The sequence below is a fragment of the Pristis pectinata genome, chromosome 18 (genome assembly GCF_009764475.1).
Source record: "Pristis pectinata isolate sPriPec2 chromosome 18, sPriPec2.1.pri, whole genome shotgun sequence".
NCBI lineage: Eukaryota > Metazoa > Chordata > Chondrichthyes > Rhinopristiformes > Pristidae > Pristis > Pristis pectinata.
The window spans coordinates 5,057,034-5,083,201 of NC_067422.1; the positions used below are offsets into that span (position 1 = coordinate 5,057,034).

At 39.7% G+C, this 26,168-nt stretch overlaps 1 protein-coding gene across 6 annotated transcripts in view; it reads right to left on the bottom strand.

Moving 5' to 3' along the window:
* Window positions 1–2,099: 2,099 nt before the first annotated feature.
* helz (helicase with zinc finger) overlaps window positions 2,100–26,168 on the bottom strand; it is a 246,256-nt gene continuing 222,187 nt past the window's right edge. For all 6 annotated transcript variants that reach the window (XM_052033181.1, XM_052033180.1, XM_052033179.1 and 3 more), the window contains 2 exons: window positions 9,078–9,330; window positions 2,100–3,896 (listed from right to left, as the gene is read on the bottom strand). In XM_052033181.1, the coding sequence (XP_051889141.1) occupies window positions 3,565–3,896; window positions 9,078–9,330 (585 nt within the window). In that variant the 3' untranslated portion in view covers window positions 2,100–3,564. The remainder of the gene's footprint in view (window positions 3,897–9,077; window positions 9,331–26,168) is intronic.

The following is a 26,168-nucleotide window of genomic DNA, read 5'->3' on the forward strand; positions in this document are numbered from 1 at the left end:
AATAAGTCAGAATGGGAGTGAGATGGAGAATTAAAGTGGCAGGCAATAGGAAGCTCAGGGTTGCCCCTGCAGACAGAATGCAAGTATTCTGCAGTCACCCAATCTGCATTTGGTTTCTTTAGTGTTGGAGGCCACATTGTGAACACTGAATGCAGTACACTGGATTGGAAGATGTGCAAGTGGATGGGTGTTTCACCTGGAAAGACTGCTTAGGACTCTGGACAATGGGAAGTGGTGAAAGGACAGGTGTTGCAGTGCCTGTGGCGGCAAGGGAAAGTGGCGTGGGGGGTGGGGTGTTGGTGGGTACAGAAGAATGGACCAGGGGTCGTGAAGGGAATAGTTCCTGCAAAATACTGAAGGGAGAAAAGAGGGGAAGACATGTCTGGTGGTGGAATCTCTTTGAAGGCGGCTGAAATTGCAGAGAATGAGCTGTTGAATTCGGAGGCTGGTGGGGTGGAAGACAAGGAGCTTGAGAACCCTGTTTTCATTTTGTGTCTGTCTCTGTGGAGAGGGCTGAGAGCACAGGCACAGGAAATGGATGAGGTGCAGTAAAGAGCTTTGTTAACAATAGTATGGGAGAAGGTTCAGTTCGAGGAGGAGGAGGAAGACATTTCAGAGGCACCTGCACCAGAAGTCTCATTACTGGAGCAAAAGTGACAGAGGCAGAGGAACTGGGACAATGGAATAGAGTCCTTATAGCAGGCAGAGTGGGACAAAGAGCAATCAAAATGGCTATGGGGGTTGGTAGGCTTGGTAATGGATGTTAGTAGCCTATTTCCTGAGATGGAGACAGAGAGATCCAGGAAAGGAAGGGAAGAGTCAGAGATGGATCATGTGAAGGTGAGGGCAGGGTGGAAATTGGCAGCAACATTAAAGAAATTGTTGCGTTCTGCATGAGTATAGGAAACAGCATCAATTCAGTCATCGATATACCAGAGACATAGCCCTTCTCCCTGCAGATTAAAAAGTTTCTTCTCTCTTCTTCCCACTTCTGACAAAGGGTTTTCGATCCAAGATAGATACAACCTGACCTGCTGGATACTTCCAGCATTTTGTGATGTTATTTCTCTCTCTCTCAGTTCTGATGATGAATCCTGGACTTGAAACATATACTGTTTCTCTTTTCATCGATGACTCCCGACCAGCCATTGAGTACTTCAACCAACTTCTATTTTTATTTTTCTCAGTCTTCTTTCCTCAGTGGTGCTTCCCCAGTTAATCCTTGTAGCAAATATCATACCTGGAATCATTTCAGTGAATTTTTTCCACACCCTCTCAAGAACTTTCACATCCCTTTTCGAGGTGTCATGGTTAGAATTGGGTGTATTAGTGCAGTTGTGGCCTGACCAATGTTTTGTAATGGCTTTGACAATGTTGGATGAATTATGCATTAAAGCATCATGATGTGAAGTTCTGTTCTCGGCCCAGCTGAGATCACACCTTGAGCATTGCTCCATTTCTGGTCACCAGGAAAGTCCTAAGGTATTTAAGTGTGGGACCCAATGAAGAGGCACAAGGCTCATCTCCAGTGTCAAGGGTAAGAGATGTGCAGAATGACTGGAGAGTTTTGGCTCGTTTTCAGCATAGAAAAAAAGAGGTGACCCTAATAGAGAATGTATAAGGTAAATCTGCAGTATAATATCTTAAGAAGGTTGGACATAAGCCAAATGAGACGAATTGATACTAGGTCATGTTTCTTCATATAAAGTGGTCAATGTGACCTCAAACTCCCCTAAGCCATTCTCTTCCCTTTAAGATGCTCCTTAAAATCTCTCTCTGTCACTCTGAGGGTTTGGTAGTACCTCTGAAGTAGTTTGACACCCATTACCATTTTAAATACATGATTTAATTGTGATTAATTAACGTCCAAGATGTTAGTACCAGCACTGTGTAGGAAAATGGTTTGAAATTTGTTGATTGTCTGGAGACTCTATGATAGCAATTGCATAGCACACAAAAACATTAAACATGCATCCCTTTCTAATGAAGGCTATCCTGCAGGATGGAGTTTGATGTACAGTATTGTTGAATGTAGACAGCTGTGAGCAAACGTGCTCTGTGCCTCCAGCAACTCCACAGAAAAAGGCAGACAGACAAAATACAATTTAAATATTTTAATACTGAACAAAAGAAAATAAAAGCAGATGGAAAGTGTTACACATTTCCTGACTGCAGCAGCTATTGCAATGCCCAGAGTAACAAATCAAAACTTTAAAAGTTGGGGGAAGGGGTGTTGGGGAAGGGGATGGGAGAAGGAGAAAAGGAGGAGAAAAACACCTGAATATAAAATGCCACCCAACCACTATCAGGACAGATACATTTCTGAAGATAACCAGTTAAGGAAAACTGTAATTACCTAAAACTCGTGAATGTATTTATAAGGTTAAAAGCACAGAGGAACATTGAAGTAGCACACGCTCATTGATAGCTGGATAAATGCTGATAACAATACTTAATCCTTTTCTGCGTGTGGGGGTGGGAGGGGGAAATGTTTCAAACAGAAATATGGAGGAAGTGATGTCACTCTGTAATTGTATTTCCATAAAAACAAAAAAATTAGAATATTAGAATTTCATGTATGTCATCACATTTTAATGTAAACATCAAATAATGTACCAAAATTAAAACTACAAAAAAGCTACGAAGTTCTACACAATTGTGCATCCCTTCAAAGAAAAAAAGCCAGATTTAAAAACATTTACACATGCATAGTGAAACCAAACAAGTTTTTTTCTTTAAACTAAATTCACACATTTTTTTTTAAAGTTAATAATCTACTAAGCACCAGCATATCTAGATTTAATCTTCATGATTCATTTTTTAAAAAAATCTATCAAATTAACAGTGAAACAAGTAAAGCTGTCAGCTTGACCCAGAAAACAAAAATAAAAAGCAGAGCATGTGATGAAGGTGTGCTTACGTCTTCTGCAGTGATTTCTGCCATTTTTTTTTAAAAAGTAAAAGCTTTGTGTCTAAACTGAATTTTAATATACATGTGTGTATGTTTATGCAAATATATATCCTATTTTTAAGTTAAAAGCAGTTTGTTTACAATAACACTTTACACAGAGTAAAATCTTTCAGTTGATCAAAACATTTCAGAATGCATTTAACATTTTTTAAGAAACTTTGCTTGAAATGAAACATTTTGTAGATCTCCTCCTCATGGTAAGCTGGCCATTTCTAGTACAGAATCCCAGCACTGTATGCTACTCTATGTCAGCGAAGTATTCTTAAAAAGTGACTCGAAAATTAATGCTCTGCTTAAAAACTTTTTTTTCCATTTTTTTCTCAGCTGTTACAAGATTTACCTATGCATATCAAAGATTTTTTTTGTTTTTTTTTGAAATAAATCTTGAATTTAGGAATCTATGATCAACTACAAAGTACATAAAGTAATGTAAAATATACACAGGATGAGACCCTTCTGTCAAAATGAAACAAAACAAAAACAAAAAAGAAATTTCCAGGAAGTTCTGTCAGAGAGTTGCTAAATATTTTTAACAAACTATATTCCTGACTGTTCTGACTCATTTTAAAATCTAAAAAGGAAACAAATTTGTTTTATTTAAAGTAAGAGTAATACCCATTGCTACCTGATGAACTGCCTATGCTGAGTTCCTGAAACAAAGATAGGGGGTCGCCATTTTTCTTCGCAGGCTCTGGTGGAGGTTTAGGCTTTGGCGGAGCCCGCAATGCATTGGCGTACGACATGACTGGTTTGGTTCCACTTGCTTTCTGCTGGCTGCTGGACTCTGCGATCTGGCTGTTAGACAGGAGCGGGGGAAACTGGCCAAGGTGCTGAAGCACATTGTAGTTGAATGAGTTTGCTGACAGCTGCGATACATTCTCAGGCTTCAGGTGTTCCTCTGGGGGTCTCAGATTCTTGGATTGAACTACAACAAAAAGACAAAATAGGTTAAAGTTGAGAGGAAGGAAAGAACACCTCCACTTCAATAAGCTGGGCTCGTTAACATCACTAATGTGATAGGCTGGGACAGTAGTGTAGCGGTTAGCGTAACGCTATTACAGCGCCAGCGACCTGGGTTCAATTCCGGCCGCTGTCTGTAAGGAGTTTGTACATTCTCCCCGTGTCTGCGTGGGTTTCCTCCGGGTGCTCTGGTTTCCTCCCACATTCCAAAGACGTACAGGTTAGGAAGTTGTGGGCATGCTATGTTGGCGCCGGAAGCATGGCGACACTTGTGGGCTGCCCTCAGAACATCTACACAAAAGATGCATTTCACTGTGTGTTGCGATGTACATGTGACTAATAAAGAAATCTATTCCTAAACAAATTTTCAGGACTCTCTCTTTTCCAACTGAAAAGTGTTTTTCACAGGTTAGCAGGAACAACAAGTTTGATAACTTGGAAATGGACAAGTTAACAGGAAAACAGAGTTCACAGTCATGCAGAGGGCGAGTAACAACCTCCTCTTGCCTCTGGGTACCTGATAATGCTCCTAGGCTGGAATGGGAACCTTGACATAACACCCCATACTTATGCTTCATGCTCAGTGAAGAATCCAGTCCTGCAGACCAGTGTAAATCAGGATATTAAAGACTGGGGGTTAAAAAAAAGGCCCGGGGAGTTTTGATGTTTGAGACTGGTGAACTGTTGCAGCAGTGATAACGAGCTTTGCCCAACACGAACTGACAGGATGAGGCAGTTTCATCAGCTCCTGTGAATGCTCATCTTGAGGTTCTAAAGCATCAGCTGCACAAGTCTGGGAGAATACTCACAACCCCACAATGTCGGGGCTATTGTAGAAAAGGAATCCCAAATTTACAGTAGATGAAAATCACTCTGATCTTGTCCCAATGAACTTATTTGTTCTGACCTTGACTCCATCCTTTCTTCCCAGTGCAGACTCTTCTCATTCACATCCGTTATACCTCTGATGCCTCCACTCCTCTGACAGTTTCTGATTCTCTAGTCCCAAGCAGTTCCTCTTTATTTTTGGACATACAATCCCTCTAACACCTCCATCCCATAACAGGATAGCCTGAAGGTGCTCTGCCTCTTCCTTGATTGGAGGTCCAGCTTCTTTCAACCAAGCACACTCATTTACCTGAGTGAACCCACTCTCACATTGAACAACTTAACTCACTTTCTCCAGATCAAAGGTGTAGCTGTGGGAGCCTCTCAGCAGTCCAAAACAATTGTTCCAACTCTCCACCAGCCACTCCCTTTCCCATTTTCTTATTCCTTCTCACCATCCAGTGACCTAGATAATTCTTCCGGATGAAGCAGTGATTTACTTGCACTTTTTCTGATCGAGTGTACTGCATTCAATAATCATGATGTGGCCTCTTCTACTCTTGGAGAAACCAAATGCAGATTGGGTGACTACTTTGTAGAACACCTACACTCAGCCTTAACCTCCAGTTGCACGTCACTAATTCTCCACCCCACCCCGACCAATCTTGTAGGTCATCCATTTATGATATTAGTTCAGTTTTTCTCTCCCTCCACCTTCACAACCTATCAGCCATTTCCTACTGCTCTGCATTTCAGATGTTAGATTCCTTTGATTTCTCTCCCTCTAAAGAGTCATTAATCCATCAAACAGATTACTTCTTCAACAGCTCTTCAACAACCATGGCCCTACCTTACTTGCGATATTTCCTTTGTCCTATCCACCTCTCCCCATCCTCTTTTTTCAACTTTAAACCAACGTGTTTTCTCTATTTTGCAGCACTTTGCATTGAAACATTAACTCTCTGTTTCCATGCCTGACCTGTTGAGTGTGTTTATAGTACTTTGTTCTTGTTATCCTTTAATTTACAGAATTGAAGCAGGTTCAAACAACATAAATGAACATCTATTAAATATAGAGACAATAATCAAAGGAAGAAAGACCACAAAGCCTTCAGAATTTGTCCTGTCACTCTGCACTACATAATATGATAGTGAGAAATACACACCAGCTGATTCCATGTGTGACTCCATAGAGCTGCACTTCACTAACCAATCTGAGTGTAGTGATGGACTATGTAGGGTATGGAAAAGACAAGGGTGCTGGGGCAAGGACAGAACTGTGTAACTGTGGCTTCTTCACACCAGATTCAAGTAGCATGCTTGGACTCATGAAAAAGAGAGATCACTTTTGCAATGTGCTGGAGGATTCATTGTACAAGTCCTTACCTTCAAAGCCCATTTGGCTCAGAACAGGACACTCTTCTATAGACTGTCTCTCTTCCATTTTCTATCTTGTGAACTGAGTAACACTGCCAATAGGCAGCATTATCAAATTAGCTCACAGCCACTCAGAAACAAGGGTGAAATTTTCTGTTGTACTTATGATATTTGCCATCGTTATCCACTTTGGCCTTTGTTTCCAGACCCATCAATGAGGTTGACATTTAACTCCCAAAATGCCTCAGTGGGTTGTTTGATTTACGAACAATTAGGGATAGCCTTTCTGCATTGCATGATTTAAAGAACTGTTGGAATTCCTATATGTAGTGGGGAGAATTTTCTGCTCATTTGGTGCTAAGTTTTCTGACAACTTAGAGTCAAAGTGTTGTGGGAGAGAAGCTGAACTCACTGAATGTATTAAATTCTACACAAATAAAATACTAGAGTACAGAGCACCTAGTTGGAGAGTAAAACTCAAAGCACTTTTACCCTTTATAAAAAATGATCCAGTTATAGAAATTGACTAATCTTTTTGCGTTTAACAAGGTTCCGCATGGTAGGCTTCTTCAGAAGCTTCTTCAGAAGGTCAGAGGCCAAGGGATCCGGGGAAGCTTGGCCGTGTGGATTCAAAATTGGCTTGACTGTAGAAAGCAGAGGGCTGTGGTGGAGGGAGTGCATTTGGATTGGAGGGCTGTGACTAGTGGTGTCCCACAGAGATCGGTTCTGGGACCCCTACTTTTTGTGATATTTATTAACGACTTAGATGAGGGGGTGGAAGGCTGGGTTAGCAAGTTTGCAGATGACACAAAGATTGGTGGTGTTGTGATAGTGTGGAGGGCTGTCAAAGCTTGCAGAGGGATATTGATAGGATGCAGAGCTGGGCTGACAAGTGGCAGATGGAGTTCAATCTGGAGAAGTGCGAGGTAGTACACTTTGGAAAGACAAACTCCAAGGCGGAGTACATGGTAAATGGCAGGATTCTGGGCAGTGTGGAGGAGCAGAGGGATCTGGGGGTTCATATCCACAGATCACTGAAAGTTGCCTCGCAGGTGGATAGGGGAGTTAAGAAAGCTTATGGGATGTTAGCTTTCATAAGTCATGGGATCGAGTTTAAGAGCCGCGAAGTGATGATGTAGCTTTACAAAACTCTGGTTAGGCCACACTTAGCGTACTGTGTCCAGTTTTGGTCACCTCATTGAAGGATATGGAGGCTTTGGAAAGAGTACAGAGGAGCTTTACCAGGATGCTGCCTGGATCAGAGTATGGATTAAGAGGAGAGACTAAAGGAGCTGGGGCTGTTCTCATTGGAGAGGAGGAGGATGAGAGGAGACGTGATAGAGGTATACAAGATATTGAGAGGAATAGATAGAGTGGACAGCCAGCGCCTCTTTCCCAGGGCGCCAATGCTCAAAACAAGAGGACATGGCTTTAAGGTATTGGGTGGGAAGTTCAAGGGTGATGTCAGAGGGAGGGTTTTCACCCAGAGAGTGGTTGGTGCATGGAATGCACTGCCTGGGGTGGTGGTGGAGGCTGATACATTGGACAAGTTCAAGAGATTGTTAGATAAGCATATGGAGGAATTTAAGTTAGAGGGATATGTGGGAGGAAGGGGTTAGATAGTCTTAGGTGTGGTTTGAAGGGTGGCACAACATGGTGGGCCGAAGGGCCTGTATTGTTCTATATTGTTTATAATATAGCATTTGTCATTCGCTTAATGTTTAATATTAGCATGTATATCCACATCAAATATGATCACAATTTCCAACATCTTCTGAAGTATTGCTATCTTCAAAATAATTAGCCCTCAAAATCCCTACATTTAATTTGCCAATTCAGAAACATTATTGAATTGTTGAAATGTAATATATTAAAATTGAAATTCCTTTGATTATAACTTGCATATATTACATTTAGTCTCTGCAGAATAGCACAGATTATTTGTTGGAGATAATGCTGTTGGTCTTGTGATTTCCTAATTCATTATATTCTCTGAAGGAGGCAGTCACTATTCTACGATCTTAATCTATTGTTATAGTTTCCAACAAAATCACTTTAATTAATTTTTCCCCACATTTCTGAATGTTGGGTTTTGATGTACAGGACAGCTTATTCAATTGAACTTAAGACTGCACATTTTTCCTACAGGAATTACTATTCTGCAATATTTCCTCCAAAAGCATACATAGCTTATTCAAATTTACAAACCATGCTTATAAGCTGACCTATAAAACATTAAGCACCACATGAAAGATTGAATTAACAGCCCAGTACTGCTACCCTTTGCAATGACCTCAAGCCAACCTTAGCTATAAATGCAGGTATATTCAATAGAATCAACCTGGAGAAAGATTTTTTAAACACCCAGATCTTTCATCTGAATATTAAGTATTTTCCACTTTCTTTGACTCAACTACACGAAGCTTAGGGTGGTTGCTTGCCCAAGGGGCCCAAGAATCTGTCACTTGGAATAACTGCTGAAGCACTCAAGCACATCTCTTCTGTCATAATTTTATAATTTCGTCTCCAGACTCTCAACCAATAAACAACACAGAAACAGGCCTTCAGCCGCACAATCTTGTTTCAACATTCCATTTAGATCATGGTTGATCTACTTTTTATTTCCACTACCCACCTGGGTTCCCTATTCCTCAAGATCAGTCAAAACGACTTGAATGAAGAGCTAAGCAGACTGAGACCAGAATTTGTACCTACTCTGTGGCACACCATTGCTTGGATAGCCCATTTAAGTCACCACAGCATAGCTGGAAATTTTGTTGGAAACATGTGGAATTCATGCAAAAGCATGTAATAGTATCTGAAATTAACTCCTTTTCCAGTGGGATAGGCACAAGGGGAGGTGGAGGGGAAAGTACTCAGCTCTTAGGTTAGCATTTCAATACATGGAACATTTCAAAAATCTTAGAGAAGGCTACAATACCTAAAAGGTCCCGTGGTGCTACTGCTCTGTTGGATCCATTGCACAGCATGTTCTGGAGGGCAGCTGGAGAGTTGGCATTCGCCCACATCTCTGGAGACGTGTACTTGTAAGAAGGATGGTTGTTGTGGTCTTGAAGATCCTTGCATTGACCAAGATTGCCTTGTGGATTGTTCGAATCTTCAGAAAACGCTTGAACAGAACTGGCTGAAATTCTTCTTTGGTACAAAGGCCTTCCTGGTCCTCTGGCTTCATACTGTTTGGGAAATTTTAATAAGAATTGTGCTTAGTGTTCAGTAGCATTGTCCTCCATGTCCTTTTCATTACAATTTATTAAGATCAAAATAATCCTTAAGATTAGTATATTTAGGGAATGATGTTACTCATGTCATTCATCACACAGTTGCTGAAAGCTTTCATTTATTACTAACAATTGTATACTGCAATAAAAATCAGCACTATATTGGAGAGAGCTGATTGGAGCCTTCTCTGCTTAAATTTCAATTTTTTATTCTTTTATTCGCAAATAGGATGTAGACTTTGCTGACAATCCCAGCACTTAGTGCTTGTCTCTAGTTGTTCTTGAATGAGTGGCTTGTTAGACCATTTCAGAGGATAGTTAATTGTCAACCATAACGGTGTGATTTAAATTGCACATTGACCTGACTGGTAAGGATGGTACATTTCTTTCCCAAAGGACATTAATGAACCAGGTGAGTGTTTAATAGAATCTAGTAGCTTCACGGTCACTACTGCTGTTGTTAGCTTTTTAACATCAGTCTTAATTAATTGAATTTAACTACTCCTGTTGTAACAGGAGAATCTGGATCATAAGGCCAGGCCTTTGGATTACTTGCCCATTATGTTACAGCACAGACTCCCAGTTAGATTGCAAAGGCGGGAAAGAACAGGGTTTGGCATCTCCTACAACCACATGTTCATTACAGAAGCACACGTCCAATCTAGGAGCAACAGGCAAGGCCAAATGGACAAAATGCAAAATAAGGAGATGGCATATGTAAGAATAAATTCACTCATATTGACAAAGTATGAGGGGAATAAAACCAGTTATTTTTCAGGCATTAAATTTAACTATTTTCTCCTTCCTCTATTTCAGCAGTAATTCCTTTAAACTCAAGCCACTACTGTAATGGATTTTTAAATTATATTAGATGGATAACTGACAGGCACTGTGGAACCATGCATCTTAAAATAACTACAACTGTATTTTAAAATTGAGTTGTGATACATTCATAGAATAAATATCATAATCAATAACCTTCTCCTAAATAAATGACATTTACAGTGCATTTGAGTGACTACAAGCTTTATTCTTACACAGACACACCAAAGAAAGGTTTATTTAATTTGAAAGGCATTTAAATCCTTTAAGTTAGTTTTAAATACCAGCATTTGCGAAGGGGCATTTAGTTCTACAATATAACTGAGCAGCTATTACAGGTTGAATTTGAAAATGGTTTTCTTTGCATTCTCCCTACTTCTTCTGGAAAATCATCCTAGATCTGTGTCCTTATTGCTTTTCAACTCTCTTATCAAGGAAACTGTTCTCTTCATTCACGGTCTCCTTCCTTGTTGATCTTAAACATTTTCAACAAATCACCTCTCAACCTTCAGTTCTAAGGAGAACAATTCCATCTTCTTCTGCTCAACCATATAATTTCCTCATCCCTGGGGCCATTCTACTAAATCCATTCTACTAAATCCATTCTACTAAGCCTTCTTGTACTTTTGCTAATGCAATGACCAGAATAGAATGCAATACTCTGGTTATTTTAATACTTATTTTTTGTACTCCATGCATCTACTTAAAAAGACTAGGATCATGTATGCTCTTTCAAAAAAATGTTGCTTTCTCAGCCCATACTACCACCTTCAAAGATTGTATGATTTGTCTGTTCCTACACCTTTAGAATTGAACATTTCATAGGATATTGCCTTTCCTTGTTCTTTTTGTTAAAATATATTTTGCACAAGTGTTAAATTTGTTCTTCCATATTTCCAAAGTGCTTAGTTCCCCTCAAATCTATTACAATCCCCCTCACTCCTTACTAAACTTCCATTACTTTGAGACATCTGCAAATTTTTAAATAATGCTCAATGCAAAGTTATTAATATGTAGAGAAGAAGTTGTCATAGTACTTGCTCTATCATATACTACTTTTGTTTAGCATACCAGAGAACTTCCCTGCTTTTCTTTGAATAGTGTCCAGGAATTTTTCACACCACGAGGGCATGGCTTCAGTTTAATATCAGTGGTTAGAATATTATACACTCAACTATGACTAATACTCATTTCAGTTATGGCAACTTCTACTCATTTCAACTAACCCAATGATATATACCTTAACAGCAAATAGCCAGAGTGAACGACAGCTTTTGAATTGCTGCGAGCCATCAATTACTCATAATGAAGTTTCATACAACCTCTTTCAATGCACTCTTCAGGTAATCAGCAGCAAATGATGTCAGAAAGGAAGCCTTTTGTGAAAATCAAAGCGCAGAAAACACCAGGCAATACAAAGAAACAGATGAGAGTTGGAACCACTAGGTTGAAAAAAAATCCTTCGGTATCCATTACTGATTCAAGGACATTACCCCTCTGTGTGACTCAGACTAACAAAATCAGACCCAGCTAGGCCACCACCATTTCAACAGCTGGGTCCCAATGGGAGAAAGAGCACAGTATCATTGAATTCCACTCCTTATTTATCTATTCATATGTAAAGGCTCAATTTAACAACATGGTTTAAATGTGTTTCTGATGACCTGTTAGTACTTACTGATCCATAGCCTGCCCACATCAAAAACTCTACTTCTTCCATTCAGAAGACCACTCAGCCCCTCAAGCCTGCTCTTAAAAATAAACTCTTGGCTTGTCTGACTGTAATCTCAACTCTGCATTCCCAGAATGACTTTTACCACCATTGCTTATCGTGTAGCTCTCTATCTCTGCCTTAAAATATTCAAAGTCTCTGTTTCCACCCCCATTGAGGAACAAGAGTTTCAAAGATTCATGACTCTTGGGAATTTTTTTTTCGCTGTATCTGTGAATTAAATGGCAGCTCCTTATTTTTAAACACTCACCACCCACTCCCTGAACCAGGTTCTCCCATAAGAGAAACCTGCTCTCCACATCCACCCTGCAGAGACCCATCAAGATCTTGCGTGGTTTAATTAAGTCTTCTCTCACTCTGTTGAACTTCAGCAGGCACAAGCTTAGCCTGTCCAACCTTTCCTCACAAGACAACCCAACCATTTACTGAATTGCTGCTAGCATATTAATATCCTTAAATAAGGAGCCTAGTACTGTACAGAGTACTCCAGATGTGGTCTCACCAATGACCCACATAACTGAAGCATACCCCTGCCCACATTTGCATTCAATTCCACTAGCTATGAATAATAATGTTCGATTAGCTTTCCTAATTACTTGTACCCACTTACTAGCCTTTTATATGTCATGCACTAGATCCCTCTGCAATCGCTCAGTTAATATGCTTTCTTTTTCCTGCTAAAATGGACAATTTCACATTTCCTAGATAATACTCCGTTTGTTGGATCTTTGACCACTCACTTCATCCATCTATAATTGTAGCCTTTTAAACCTCTATGTTCTTGTCACAACTTACTTCCCTACCTTTGTGTCATTGGCAAATCTAGCAACATACTCTTGGAGTCTTCATTCAAGTTATTTAATTAAATTGTAACACTTAAAAGTATAAGTTGCCATTATCTTGCTACTTTTATGGTTTTATTTGGTGTGGTAGTTTTGCCCAGTGCTTGCACAATTGCAATGGATTTAAAATGTCTTTTTATTGTTTGGTTCCCTTTGTATAATTATCATCATCATACAGTTCTGATTACATGAAGCCTCCAGAGCTAAATACAATGAGCCTAAAAAAACAAGTATCACGCTGTATGTAGAATGTGTGCACTAGACCATACCTGAGAAATGGGTACCACTCGTGGATATGATGTGGCCTTCAGCAAGGTTCTGACTGGAGGTGGGTGAGGGGGAATGGGAGGGAGTCGGTAGTAGGCAAGGGTAATAAACTTCAGAGAATGCAGTGAGGATGTGCTGGTGCTTATGACCTTTGAGTTGGCATCGCTGAAGGAATTTTTAATTTTATACTTAGTTTCGGTATGGAGGACACACCATAAGTGTCTCAGAGGGCATGAAAACACAACTGTGATGCAAGGTTGATCTACACTCATCCACAGTCAGAGATCATAAACTACAGTTTGTTTCTTATACAAACCATACATTGTAAGGGTCTTTTACTTTTTTTTAAACCATTGTGATGCTACATTTGAAAATATCATCGAATGCAAATCCTTTAAAGAGATGATGACTTTTAATCTGCAATTTTTATTTTAAAACAACATTGCAGCATCACAGGCTTCAGGGGATAAAGAATTGGCCTTTGAGTGAGTTCTTCATCCATCTCCAGAATTTATGCTGCTAACCCGTGCATGTAATAGCTCCCTTTCAGATATCACTTCCCAGCAGAATGACAGTGAGATAACAGCAAATGAAGTTACTGGTTCAGGCAAAATGTGAGGTGGAATTCTGCTTTTCACATTTCATTGCAGGTAAACTCGCAACATGAGCTTTGTGCTGGTATTTAAAAAAAATACATGAAAATATTCTACTGAAACAAAATACTGAACAAGACATTTTGCATAAAACATAATCTTTCCCATGAGAATGGATCCAAGTGAGAGAGGGGAGGTGGGGTGGTGCTAATGAGGAAAGCTGTCACAAACAAAGATTGGCAGGTATCCAGGGAGGTTTAAGAACTGGAAGTGAAGATTTGGAGAGTCGGAATTGGCAGGGTGATGGTACAAGAGACAGATTGCCCAATTCTTCCCAAGGCAATGAGCCGGGAGTTTCTTCACAGAATGTATATAATACTTGGGTCAAAAAATTACAGGCTGTACAGATGAAATGTAGAATAGCTGAGACCAGCAACGATTATCTGAGCCTACTCACAGTGAGTTAAGGGCCCTGATTTTGAAACACGAGAGCAAGAGCTTTTATGCTTCTATTTCTGGTCAGTAAAATACATGACATATTTGAATGTCTCCAAACCACAGTAATGAAAAGTATAATTAATTTTCTTTAACTGGAGTGCAGAGTCTCCTCCTGTAGGAATTCATTGCACTTCAAGTTCAATGTGCTTAGGTGTAGATTGTCAGTGCTGGGGTTTAGGAGCACCCTGACAGTGATGTGTACCCAGGAAGAGTAAAGTGTTGCAATTCTAGAAGCATTATGAAATCCCAAGCCTACCAGCATAAATCGTCGTCAAGCAAGGTCCATCATAACCTCTAGAGTGATGGCTTGCAGAACCATTTCACAAGGTTTCATTAGCAAGCCAGCTTAGTTGATAGGCAATGATGTGTTGCAGATTTGCTTGCCCAGCAATCAGTTTGTGGAGCAAATGCAGACACACAATATATACGTGGATATAAACAAGCTGTAGAATCAGGAAATCTAAAACAAAAACAGAAAATACTGGAAATACTCAGTAGGTCAGGCAGCATCTGTGGAGAGAGAAGCAGAGTTAGCATTTCAGGTTGATGAGCTTTCATTAGAACTGGTCAAAATTAACAAACGAGCATGAAACATTAACTCAGTTTCTCAGCCTGACCTTCTAAGCATTTTTGTATCTTCTACTTTTATTATGCGTAGATGTATTTCGGTCTAGTAGTTTATTGTTTGTAATACCAGACCTAAATATTTTCTACCAATCACACATCCTCAATTGCTTATGAGAAGTTAGGTGAGCCACTGCCTTAAACTGCTACAGTCCATGTGGTAAAGGTAGATCGAAATGCTATTGGGAAGCAAACTCCATAATTTTAACACAACAACTATGAGATATGTGTGCCAGGGTTCTGTGTGACTAGTTGGGTGGAGTATGCTGGCAGCTGGTGGCACTTCCATGTATCTGCTGTCCTTGTGCTTGTTCAGTGGATAGAGGTTGTGTTTGGGAGGTGCAATTAAAGAAACCATGGGAAGTCGTTGTGGGGCCAAACTTATGCAAATGATCCTTGCAATTTAACTTGTTGCTAATAACTTTATTCTTGATGCACAAACTGACTCTTGATTGTCAAAAATTTATCTATTTGGGAATTATGAATATCCATTTACTTATTCCATCAAATGTTATTTAAGACAGTAAGTATGTTACTGGGAAATGGTGAGTGTTGTGGGGCAAGTCACATTCTTAGCCTGCTCCCAAGACATTCAGACTCAGCAGTCCATCAGCTGTTGAGCATGTAAATAACTACCGACACCCAGAAACTAGGTTGAACAAGCCTGAGAGTTTTATTTAAGACCACAAACTAGATTCAGTTACCAGGAACTATAGTCTCCTCTGTTAAATCCAAGTACCACATCAATGTCCTAAGAGAAATAAAGAAGTAACTACTCCATTTGTGGAACTATGATTCACCTCACATATTTGAGAAAGCAAAACTAATGAAACGAAATGCACATGTTGCTGCACAACTATGCCACAAAGACTAGTTTTCTTCCAAATTTAAAACCTTCAGCTGAAAAGAGCTTTATTCCTTGGCCTGGAATGAAGCTGTAAATAGGCAGTTACCTCTTAACTCCCTGACTCTGAAGTACATTTACAAAAAATATTTCATTCAAGAGTAGAAACTCAATCTATTTAGAATCAGCAAATCATTCCCCAGTTCATTTGTGAAGCGTACATGTACACTAACTATTATGACTTCCAGCAACTGAATTAGTAGCCATATCATATTCCAGCTACATTAACTGCATAGTGTAACCGGACAGATTTAGAAATGAAGTAAATATATGCAAGTGCTGACGAAGTAGAATTGACAGCACCCTCATACTCAAGTGACAGGTGTGACATCCAGCCAATAAAATGAGATGACAGGTGCAAACAGTAATGGGCTTCACTACTGCCAAGGGCCCAATATTCCTCTCAGAGCAAACACACTTTTTTGCATAACAACCTGAATTTTGTTTATTCAATGAAGGATTTTATGAACAATCAAGTAAATGTATTTTCCCCAAGACAGAGGCTTTGACTGAAGAATATACTTAATATGAAAAAATTTAAATTAGAGATGTGGATGATTTAATCACAAGATAAAGCATCAACTATATTGCTTTGACTGATACTCTCAATCTCTGCATGTCCCCTAACTGTCATTTTGTTTAGTTGATGCCCAAAAGGCTTTCTTCATATTCCTGGTTTTGCATGCAGACCAAATGAATTTTTGAAATGCGTTGGGAAGTTTTTCTGTTGACAATAACCTTATGTCAAATGTTTTCAAAATAACACTACAGGGGTTTTGGTTAGGACAATGGATAACATAGTCACCTTGAGGATATGGGTTTAAAGCATGCTTAGATTGATGGAAGCCAGCATTCACTAGTGTGCTTTTTACATAAAATGATCTTGGTACAGTCTCAGCTCAGCTCTCCAAGGAAGGAACCAGTCCATCAGTCAGCAATGGCACAAGTCTCCTGATACGAGGAACAGCAAAACTGACAAAGTCAAGTGTTTGCTGTTGAAACAAAGCAGAGCTGGGGCACATTGCTGGGATAGATTGGAGAGTGCATTGATGTGACACTTCATCTGGAATGCTGATATTACATGGTCAAAGATGATTGATTTACTTTATTTTAGTGAAGAACGTTTTCAATATAAAAATTGCATAATTATTGTTGAACTTCCTTTGTCCTGAAGGCAAGCAATTTTGATTCCATGAGGATCATTTTTGTCATTTTGCATTTATTCCTATTAAGAATTCTCTCAAGAGATACATACATGCCAAAATGGTTGCAAAGTTTCCCTAAACTGTTTTGATAAGCATCGACCTGGTGCGGCATTTCTATTTCCTAACACTACAGAACTTTTAACTAGTAACAAACTTGAGTTTGGACAAGATGCAATCAGATAAAAGATACTACATAAAATACACTATAATAACCAGGCAATATAGGAGTATCACTCAGCCCACCACTTTTTTTGTTAACGAATGTCACTGTGGACAGTCTATAAAACCTTAACTCCTGACATAAACATTCTACATCTCTTTTCACATTTATAATGAGAACTACATACATAAACTGGTCATATGGTAATTATATCTCCTGCCTAGGAAGTTCCTCAATTTTTCCGCTCCCCACTACTTAACATGAACTCCAGAAAAATTCCACTGCTTATAATAACTAATTCTCTTCCTTAATTCTTCCAATGTTTTGAAAATGAATCTTAAATAATTCAGAGTAGTTAGAACGTGGAACTTGCTATCAAAAGGTAGCCAGCTGAAAGGGCTGATGAAATTTTAATGCACAGAGGTGTGAAGTTATATACTTTGTGGGAAAAGGTGTGGGATAATATAAGCTAAGTGGTACTGTTCTAAAACATGAGAGGAAACAGAGGAACCTGGGTTACGCATGCATAAATCGCTGAGAGTGGAAGGGCACGTTAAGAGTGGTTGGTAAAGCATGTGGAATCCTGACATTCATAAATAGAGAGAGTACAGAGGCAGGGTAGTTATTTTGAACCTGGGCAGAACACTTGGTTGGCCACAATTGGAATACCAGTCCAATTCTGATCACCACACATTTGGAAGGAAGAGAAGGTCCTTGAGAAGGTGCAGAAAAGATTCACTAGAGTGGTTCCAGCGTCAAGATCTTTCAGCTATAACACCAGAATGGAAAATCTGAGGTTGTCCAAATAAAGTTAGGAGACTTGACAAGAGATGTACAAGATCATGACTTAATTAGAGATATGGAAAATAGAAGGGAGGCGCTCTCATCAGCAGATGATTCAAGGATCAGGGGACACATATAAAATTCTGGGTGAAAAATACAAGGAGAATGGGAGGAAAATATTTAAATAAAAATCTCAGTAGTGACGATCCAGAATTTACTGCCTTTCAGGGGAGTGGAAACAGAATCAATAGTGCCTTCAAAAGGAAACTGGGGTAATTCTTAAGGGTAATGGGAAAAGCATGTGAATGGGACCCTCAGAAAGGCTCTACTAGAAGGCAGCAAAGATTTAATGCACTGAGAGGCCACCTTCTGTGCTATAAAATTCAATGAAATGGAGCGGCTGAAGTAAATGGCATGGACACATTGAAGCTGGAGAAGTACACGAGGGAGAAGGGAGTTTGCCAAAAGGATTGGATGAAGCAGGGTGGGAAAATAGCTTGTGTGGAATATTAATAGCAGCATTGATCAGGTTAAGGCTGAATGGCTGCTTCTGTGTTGTGAATTCTCTGTAACCATAACAAACTGAAAGCACTGCTTGAAATGGTGATTGAATGACATCTACGAACTCTAATTCTTTTATCTCCTGGTTTCCAACAACACCTCAGCAGAAAATGACAGTTAGTCTCGACCCCATATACAACACAATGGGACATCAACTAGTCCAGTGATACTAATGTTAGGGCACTCGTGAAGCTTCTGCAAGACTACAACTTAGTATGTGAAAAAAATAATTTAAGCTTGGTGTCAGAGGGGTAACAGAATCAAGTGGCTACAGTTATAAAAACAGAAAATGCTGGAAGCACTCAAGAGGTCAGGCAACATCTATGAAAAGAAAAATAAGTGTTAACACTTCAGGTCTTTTTCCACGAGGCTGCCTGATCTGTTGAATATTTCCAGCATTTTCTGATTTTAATTAAGATTTCCAGCATCTGCAGTGTTTTTTTTTAAAAAGTTTCATAAGCTGCCATCATTGCGAACGTTGGGGGTATTTAAAGGGAGTTGAAAAAATTAAAAATGCACCTTAAGATTTGGCCTGCAAAGTAAAACAGATAGAGTACACCACAGTAAAGTGATGCAATTGAACTTGAATTCCCATCAACTGCTTACAGCTTGCCAAGACAATGTCAACAGTCAGACAGAAATTATTACTGTGTTTCCTCTGCATTCGCCTGAGCTGAGAAATTCATGTAGTACTCACAGCTTGCACATGTAATTGGGACAGACCTTCCCACCATTCTCCAAGCAGCTGTGACAATTTTTTTTTTATTTAGCAGTCTGATAACTGGCTGAGGGTAGTTCAAAAGGAATCATGACATAGCGTAGGAGACTCAATCACTACGGAGCCCATTTAAATCTTTGCATCTTAATTTAGTTACCTGGTGTAAGACTGATGTTATAGATCATTGCTGCTGCAGAAATTCAATGGAACAGCAATAGAAAGAAGGCAGATTCTATAATGATATAGCTGGCTCTGAATGTCAATTTCTCAACAGACAAGAAAATGAAAATTTCTGAACATTTCTTTCCCAATCTCCTCTTCTGTCAGCACAAAGATTGGTGGAAGTGGTTACTGCGTGGTCCTTATGGAGACAAAGTGCTGTCTTCACTCTGAAGATGTACTTCATTGCATTTTTATGGCATTACCATTGCCCTTGATAAAACAGATTCTGAACAGACGCAGCAGCTCAAACATGGGGCCCTTTGGACCACTAGCAGAACTATACCTTAAGGTCTGGCATGTGACTCATTCTACTTCTATAAACCTAGGGGACAATTTGGTTCAATGCACAATGTAGAAATGCATGTTAGGAACAGCATGAGACATAACTAAGTATACAGAATTAAACTGATGTTTTAAAATGGCCATGCAAAAGAGCAGAAGCAGTAGTTATACAGAATCTTAGCATCCAACCAAAGCTCTGAAGTCCTGCTGCACCCAATAGGAAGCAGCAGCTCCACGAGCTTCTCATCCTCAATGAGGGACGAGCCCAGCACTTGACTGTATTAACAAGGTTGAAATATATATATATAGGCATCTTCAGCCACAAGTGCTATGTGAAGGACCTACTCTTGGCTTCATTCCCACCATCACAGAAGCAAGACTTCAACAATTTTAATTCACTTCATATAATATCAAGAAACAAATGAGTGTCAAAGCTCTCACCCTGATAAGATGCAGCCATAATAATGAAATGAATAAAAATTTATGTCCCAGAACTAGTTACACCTTTAATAATAGAATTCAATTACAATCATAACAAAGGCATCTACCCAACAAAGTAGAAAATAGCCCAGGTGTAATCTTGTCCACAAAAAAATGACGAAATCCAATCTGAGCAATTATCGCCCCACCAGACTACTCTAATAACAAAAAACCTTGACTGACCAGACATTCAGGTGAGTGTGTGTAGATCAGAGGTTGTATATTGCCATTGAGTGATCAGCTCCTAACTCCCCAAGACACAATTTAGAAGTGTGATGGAATCTCTCCACTTTCTTTGACATTGTAATTCAACCAACAGTCGAAATAGCATCCAGGACAAATCAGCCTAGTGCCAAAAAATTTTCTTTAACTGCCCCTGGCTGAAGGTGTCCGTATCCGTTTCAGTCTTGTCATTAAGGACCCTCACCATCTGGGACATGCCCTCTTCTTCTTATTTATCACTGGGGAGGAGGTACAGGAGCCTGAAGACCCACACTCAATGATTAAGAAACAGCTTCTTCCTCTCCACCATCAGATTCTTAAATGGTTCATGAATCCATGAACTACCTCGTTATTCTTACTTTTTGCACTATTTATTTATTTTTGTAATTTAATGTAATTTTATGTCTTTGCACTGTACTACTGCATAACAACAAATTTCATGTCATTTAAGTCAGTGATAATAAATCTGATTCTGATATTCATCTGCTGGGCTCCACCAGCATTAAATAAATTATGAAGCAGTATTGCTGGCTACAGAGCTAAGTCAGCCTGTCAGACATCCACTTTACAGCAGAATCACTGGGGCACTCTGAATGCAGTCTGCATCATGCAAGAGATTCACTGCAGCCTCTTGCCTGGTGTCCTCTGAAAGCATCTCACAAACATGTGCAACAAGCTGTCACCAACAAGTTCCGCTCAAGGGTATAAACCATCCAACGTAGAAATAGGCTCCCATTCTTTCATCATTGCTTGGTCAAAATCTTAGAATTCCTTAGCTAACAGCACTGTGGGGGAATGCGTACATTACAAGGCCTGCAGGGATTGATTACAGCCTTCACAAAGGGAACCAGCAATGTCCACATACCAGAAATCAGTAATTCTCAAAACAGCCCCGTCAATGACAAAGTCAAGTCAAGCACAACAGATATCCCCTTTACAGCAGAAGCCAATGAATAACAAATCAGGAAGTAGGATTCTTCCTTGATTTGGTAAACCCACCCACCTCACACCAAGGGATGCTGAGGCTATACATACTGACGTGGGTAACATAAATTATCTCTCTGCCTCAGCTCATTCCGGACAATGCTGCTGGAGGGCTTCATGTGAAATATTTTTTCCTTAATTCCATTCTTTCATTCCGATCTCCATTCATTTGGACACGGTATCAATTGCCCATATTTGAATACCAGCTCCATGCAAGCATCACTGATGGAACATTTCTTTCAACTGATGACACACTTCAGCAATCCTTCTTGGCACTTTCAAATTTCTAAAACATATATTTTACAGAGAATTTTTTGGAAACTATAACACTTCTTGCAAATAAAAAAGCATAATTCTATGCATCACAGTTAAACCATGTTTCAGAAAACTCTACTGCAGGAACAGTATTTTAAAGAATATATTTTATGCAAATCAACCCTCTTGCAGCTCCTTCTGTCCGTCACGTCCTTGCACATGGACAAAATCATCTTCATTATTTATATTGCACTGAGATTTATTTTCACATTGACAGTGATGTTGAGACTCTAGTTAGTTCTCTAAGAAAACAGGGTTCAACTTCTCACATGTGACAAAAATGAAAGCATTTGACAGAAGGAAGGCTCGTTATTAAAATATACATTGATCAGCATGAAATTCACAGAAAGAGAAAACCTTGAAATAAAAGACTCTTGGTCGAGTTGCTGGAAAAAACTGTTCATGTGGTCAAAAGACAAGAGCTTGACTATTAGAGACCGAGAAATTTTTTTCTTAGGAATCAAACCTCTTACGTTCTCAACATTCTCCAAAAACAAAAGTTAGCTCCAAAGAAGTGATTCCTTGAAACTAAATGAAGAGATTAAAGAGTTTCAGATTAAAGGAGGCTTATAAAGTTATCAAGAGTGATGTTTTAGGCTTCAGAAAGTTTCAGAAATCAGCAAAGGATGACTATTAAAATTTTTAGTCAGAAAGCAGAATGAGAATAACCAATTAAGAAATGCTAAAAGATATCAAGAGCAGCAGTTGAAAGTGTAGGTTCCTGTGAGTTAGAGGCAGGAGGAATTATAATGGAAATAAGGTAGTGTGTTATATATTCAAAGTTATTGAGCTTAAAGTAACATTAAAATAGCAGTACTGGAGAAATTAATGGGACTAAAAGCCATCAAAGCCTCTTTGCATCATGGCCCCCGTTTTAGAGTTTTAAAAGAGGTGTCTGTAGAAACAGAGAATGCAAAAGCAATGATCTTTCAAAATTCCTAGATTCTATAATGGTGTCGATGGAATGGAACGTAGCAAATAAAACAGACTTAATCAAAAAAGGGGAAGAGAAAATATTAAAGTACAAACCTGTTAACTTGACAGAAGATGTGATATGTTGGAATGGTTATAAAGGTATTTTTAAGAACATAATTAGCAGGAGGAGGATAACTGACCCTTCAAGCTTTGCCAATCGTCAGGACCATGGCTGATCTTCCATCTCAACTCCACTTTCCTATATCAATTGAATCCCATACGTATATCCAGAAATCTGTTTTGAATGACATAGCTCTCCGGATTACAGAATTTCATAGTTTCACCACATGCTGCATGAAGAAACCTCTTATCTGATCTCTAAATGGCCTACCCCTTACTTTGAGACTATGCCGCCTGCTACTAGACTCAGCGAGACAGGGAAAATATCTTCCCTGCATAGACAGTGTAAGAATTTTGTAAACATCAACTAGATCACTATTTATTTCTCTAAACTCTAAAGATTACAGGCGTAATCTAATCATTTCCTTTTCACATGGCCAGCCTGCCAACATTGGAACCAGTCTGGTGAATCCCTCTATGCCAAGTACATCTATTTTTTGGTAAGAGCAGAAAAACTGAACACAATACCACAGGTGCGGTATCACCATGGCCCTATATGACTGCAGTAAGGCATCTTTACTCCTGTACTCAAATCCTTTCGTAATACAGACCTTCCTAATTGTTTGCTTCATCTGAACATAAGCTTTCAGTGACTTGTGTACACTTAGGTGCTTTTGAACAACAACATTTACCAGTCTGTCACCACTTGCTGCTTTAAAGCTGCTGCCTCAGGTTTTATGTTGTGCTCTCTGAAAAGACTCTGAGGGACTCTTGTAATATACAGCTGTGTTTGCCTGCAGCTGCTAAAGTTTGTGTGAATTTGTTCAGCACTTCAATTCACAGTCAAGCAGAGAACCCAGAATGGATACTAGTGATAAAGATGGAATATAGTTGAAAATCCAGACTCTAGAATGTGAGACTGAGTTTGAAAATATTGTAAGAAAGCATGCCACATCCAGGGAGCTGACCCAGGTGCAACTGATTAAGCTGCACACACACGAAGGAGCTCAAGCCAAGCACAGGCTGGATACATTTGAAAGGCTGCTGGATATGACAAGATGTGGGAAGCAATTAACATTTAGAAAGAATGGAGATGTTCTTCTGCACCAATTGCGTCACACAATTAGTAGGAAAAAATATTGAGGAGCAAAATGCAGCAACCTGTGAGCATGTGAAAGCAATACTTTGGGTACGTAGAACAGTACCGCTTAGCTCTTTGGCCCACGATGTCTGTGCTGACCATGATACCAAACGTAACTAATCCCATCTGCCTGCACACAATCCATATCCCTCCATTCTCTGCCTGTTTCTGTGTCTGTCTAAATGCCTCTTAAGCACCACTATTGTGCCTGTTTCCACCCTGGCAGTGCGTTCCAGGCACCCACCACTGTGTAAAAAAAAAACTTGCCCCGCACATCTCCCTTAAACTTTCCCCCTCTCTCCTTAAAGCTATGCCCTCTAGTATTTGGCATTTCTACCCTGGGAAAGAGACTCTGATTATCTACCCTATCTATAATTAGGTTTTGGCTCAAATGCCTACAGGACACTGGTTAATCTAGTAACACTATGCCAAACAGATGAATTTAACAAGGTGTAGGAATCCCACAGAACCATTTTAACCCCACACCTCAGGAGGCTAAAGAAATTTGGTTTTTTCCCTTTGACTCTCACCAACTTTGACCAATGCATATAGAAAGCATCCTATCTGGATGTATCACGGCTTGGTACGGCAACTGCTCTGCCCAGGACCGCAAGAAACTGCAGAGAGTTGTGGACACAGCCCAGCGCATCACGGACACCAGCCTCCCCTCCTTGGACTCTGTCTTTACCTCTCGTTGTTTTGGTGTAACAGCCAGCATAATCAAAGACCCCACCCACCCAGGACATTCTCTCTTCTCTCCTCTTCCATCGGGTAGAAGATACAGGTGCCTGAGGGCACGTAACACCAGACTTAAGGACAGCTTCTACCCCACTGTGATAAGACTATTGAACGGTTCCCTTATACAATGAGATGAACTATGACCTCACAATCTACCTTGTTATGACCTTGCACCTTATTGCACTGCACTCTCTATAGCTGTGACACTTTGCTTTGTACTGTTAGTTTTTTCACCTGTACTGCATCAATGCACTTTGTACTAATTCAATGTAACTGCACTGTGTAATGAATTGACCTGTACGATCGGTTTGCAAGACAAGTGACAATAATAAACCAATACCTTCAGAAGTATTCAGAAGATTTAAATTTAGCATGCACAGCCAGAGGCCCAGGAAGATACCACCAAATTCAAGAATCTATCATGCCCCAGTAACTCTGATGTGTTCTCGGATCATGCGCTATGAGATTGATTTATATGTAACATCGCTAAACATATTCATGTTTAAATCACTGGAGTTTAAATTTGGGAAAGCGTGCAGAAGAGTAAGCACTTTTGAAATGTCGCCAAAAACTGAGGAGTTTTGGTTGGTTTACAATGCAGGCATCCTGCAGCCATGAGCTTAGAACCACCATATGATCAGAGTGCTGAGAAGCACATGCTGTAGTACCAATATCACTTAGTGAAGAGGTGAGACACCCATTGAGAAAAGTTCATTATAGTTCCAATAACTAGGAGCAATGTTATTCTCTGCAATTATCTGGGAAATGCTGAAAATCTAGGTGAGATGGGGTACACCATTTTCTGGATGGAAAAGCCATATCAAGTGCAGCATCTACCTTCAAAGAGCATGATAGCAAAGTCTTTGAACATTGAGGGAGAGGTGATAAGCAAGCAGGTGAAAGATTACCACATCTATGGGAATGCAGAGATCAGGTTACAATCAGATCAATCATTATCTTTTGAAGTGGCTCAGTAGGCTTGATGGGGTGAGTGCCTTACTCCTGCTCCTAATTTGTAATTTTCTATGACAACAATAAAACTGAACTGTCAATAACTGTGGCGGACCATACCCAAAGATCCAAACTGGATCAGAGCGCCTTGGAGCAAGGATATTCTGTCTGAGTACCATGTCTGGTGTGGCGGGAGGAGAAATGCAAACAGATAAGTTCCTTTTACCTCCAAATTTAGCTCCTCTGCCCTGACTGTGTACTGCCAAGAGGGAAAGCACAGACAGTAAGGAAACCTACTGCTTGGCAGAGAAGCAGAAGAGCAGATTAGAAAGCATAAGGGACAAAACCGGTAGCCAGGGAGAACTTGGTGATCTGTACTAAATTGAAAGGTAGGAAAGTGACAGACACCCACGTGAAAGAACAACGCAAGACAAAGTTGTTATAAAATTTGAAAATGTAATGGACACTGCACAGGAATTCAAGGAACAGTGGCTGTGATGTGGAAGAAAGTGGATGCTGATGACGATAAGGTGCCCTAATTTGTTGGAAATCTGAACTCTGGAAAGTACTGAATGACTTTTTCATTGTAAATAAAGGAACTTCCAATTGATTCTGGATAGTGTTTCAGAGAATTTGGTTATGTCGACTTTGAAAGTGAGGAACAACTGAAGAGGCATAGAAGCTCAAAGGGAAAAAAATGTTGTGACTGGTCTT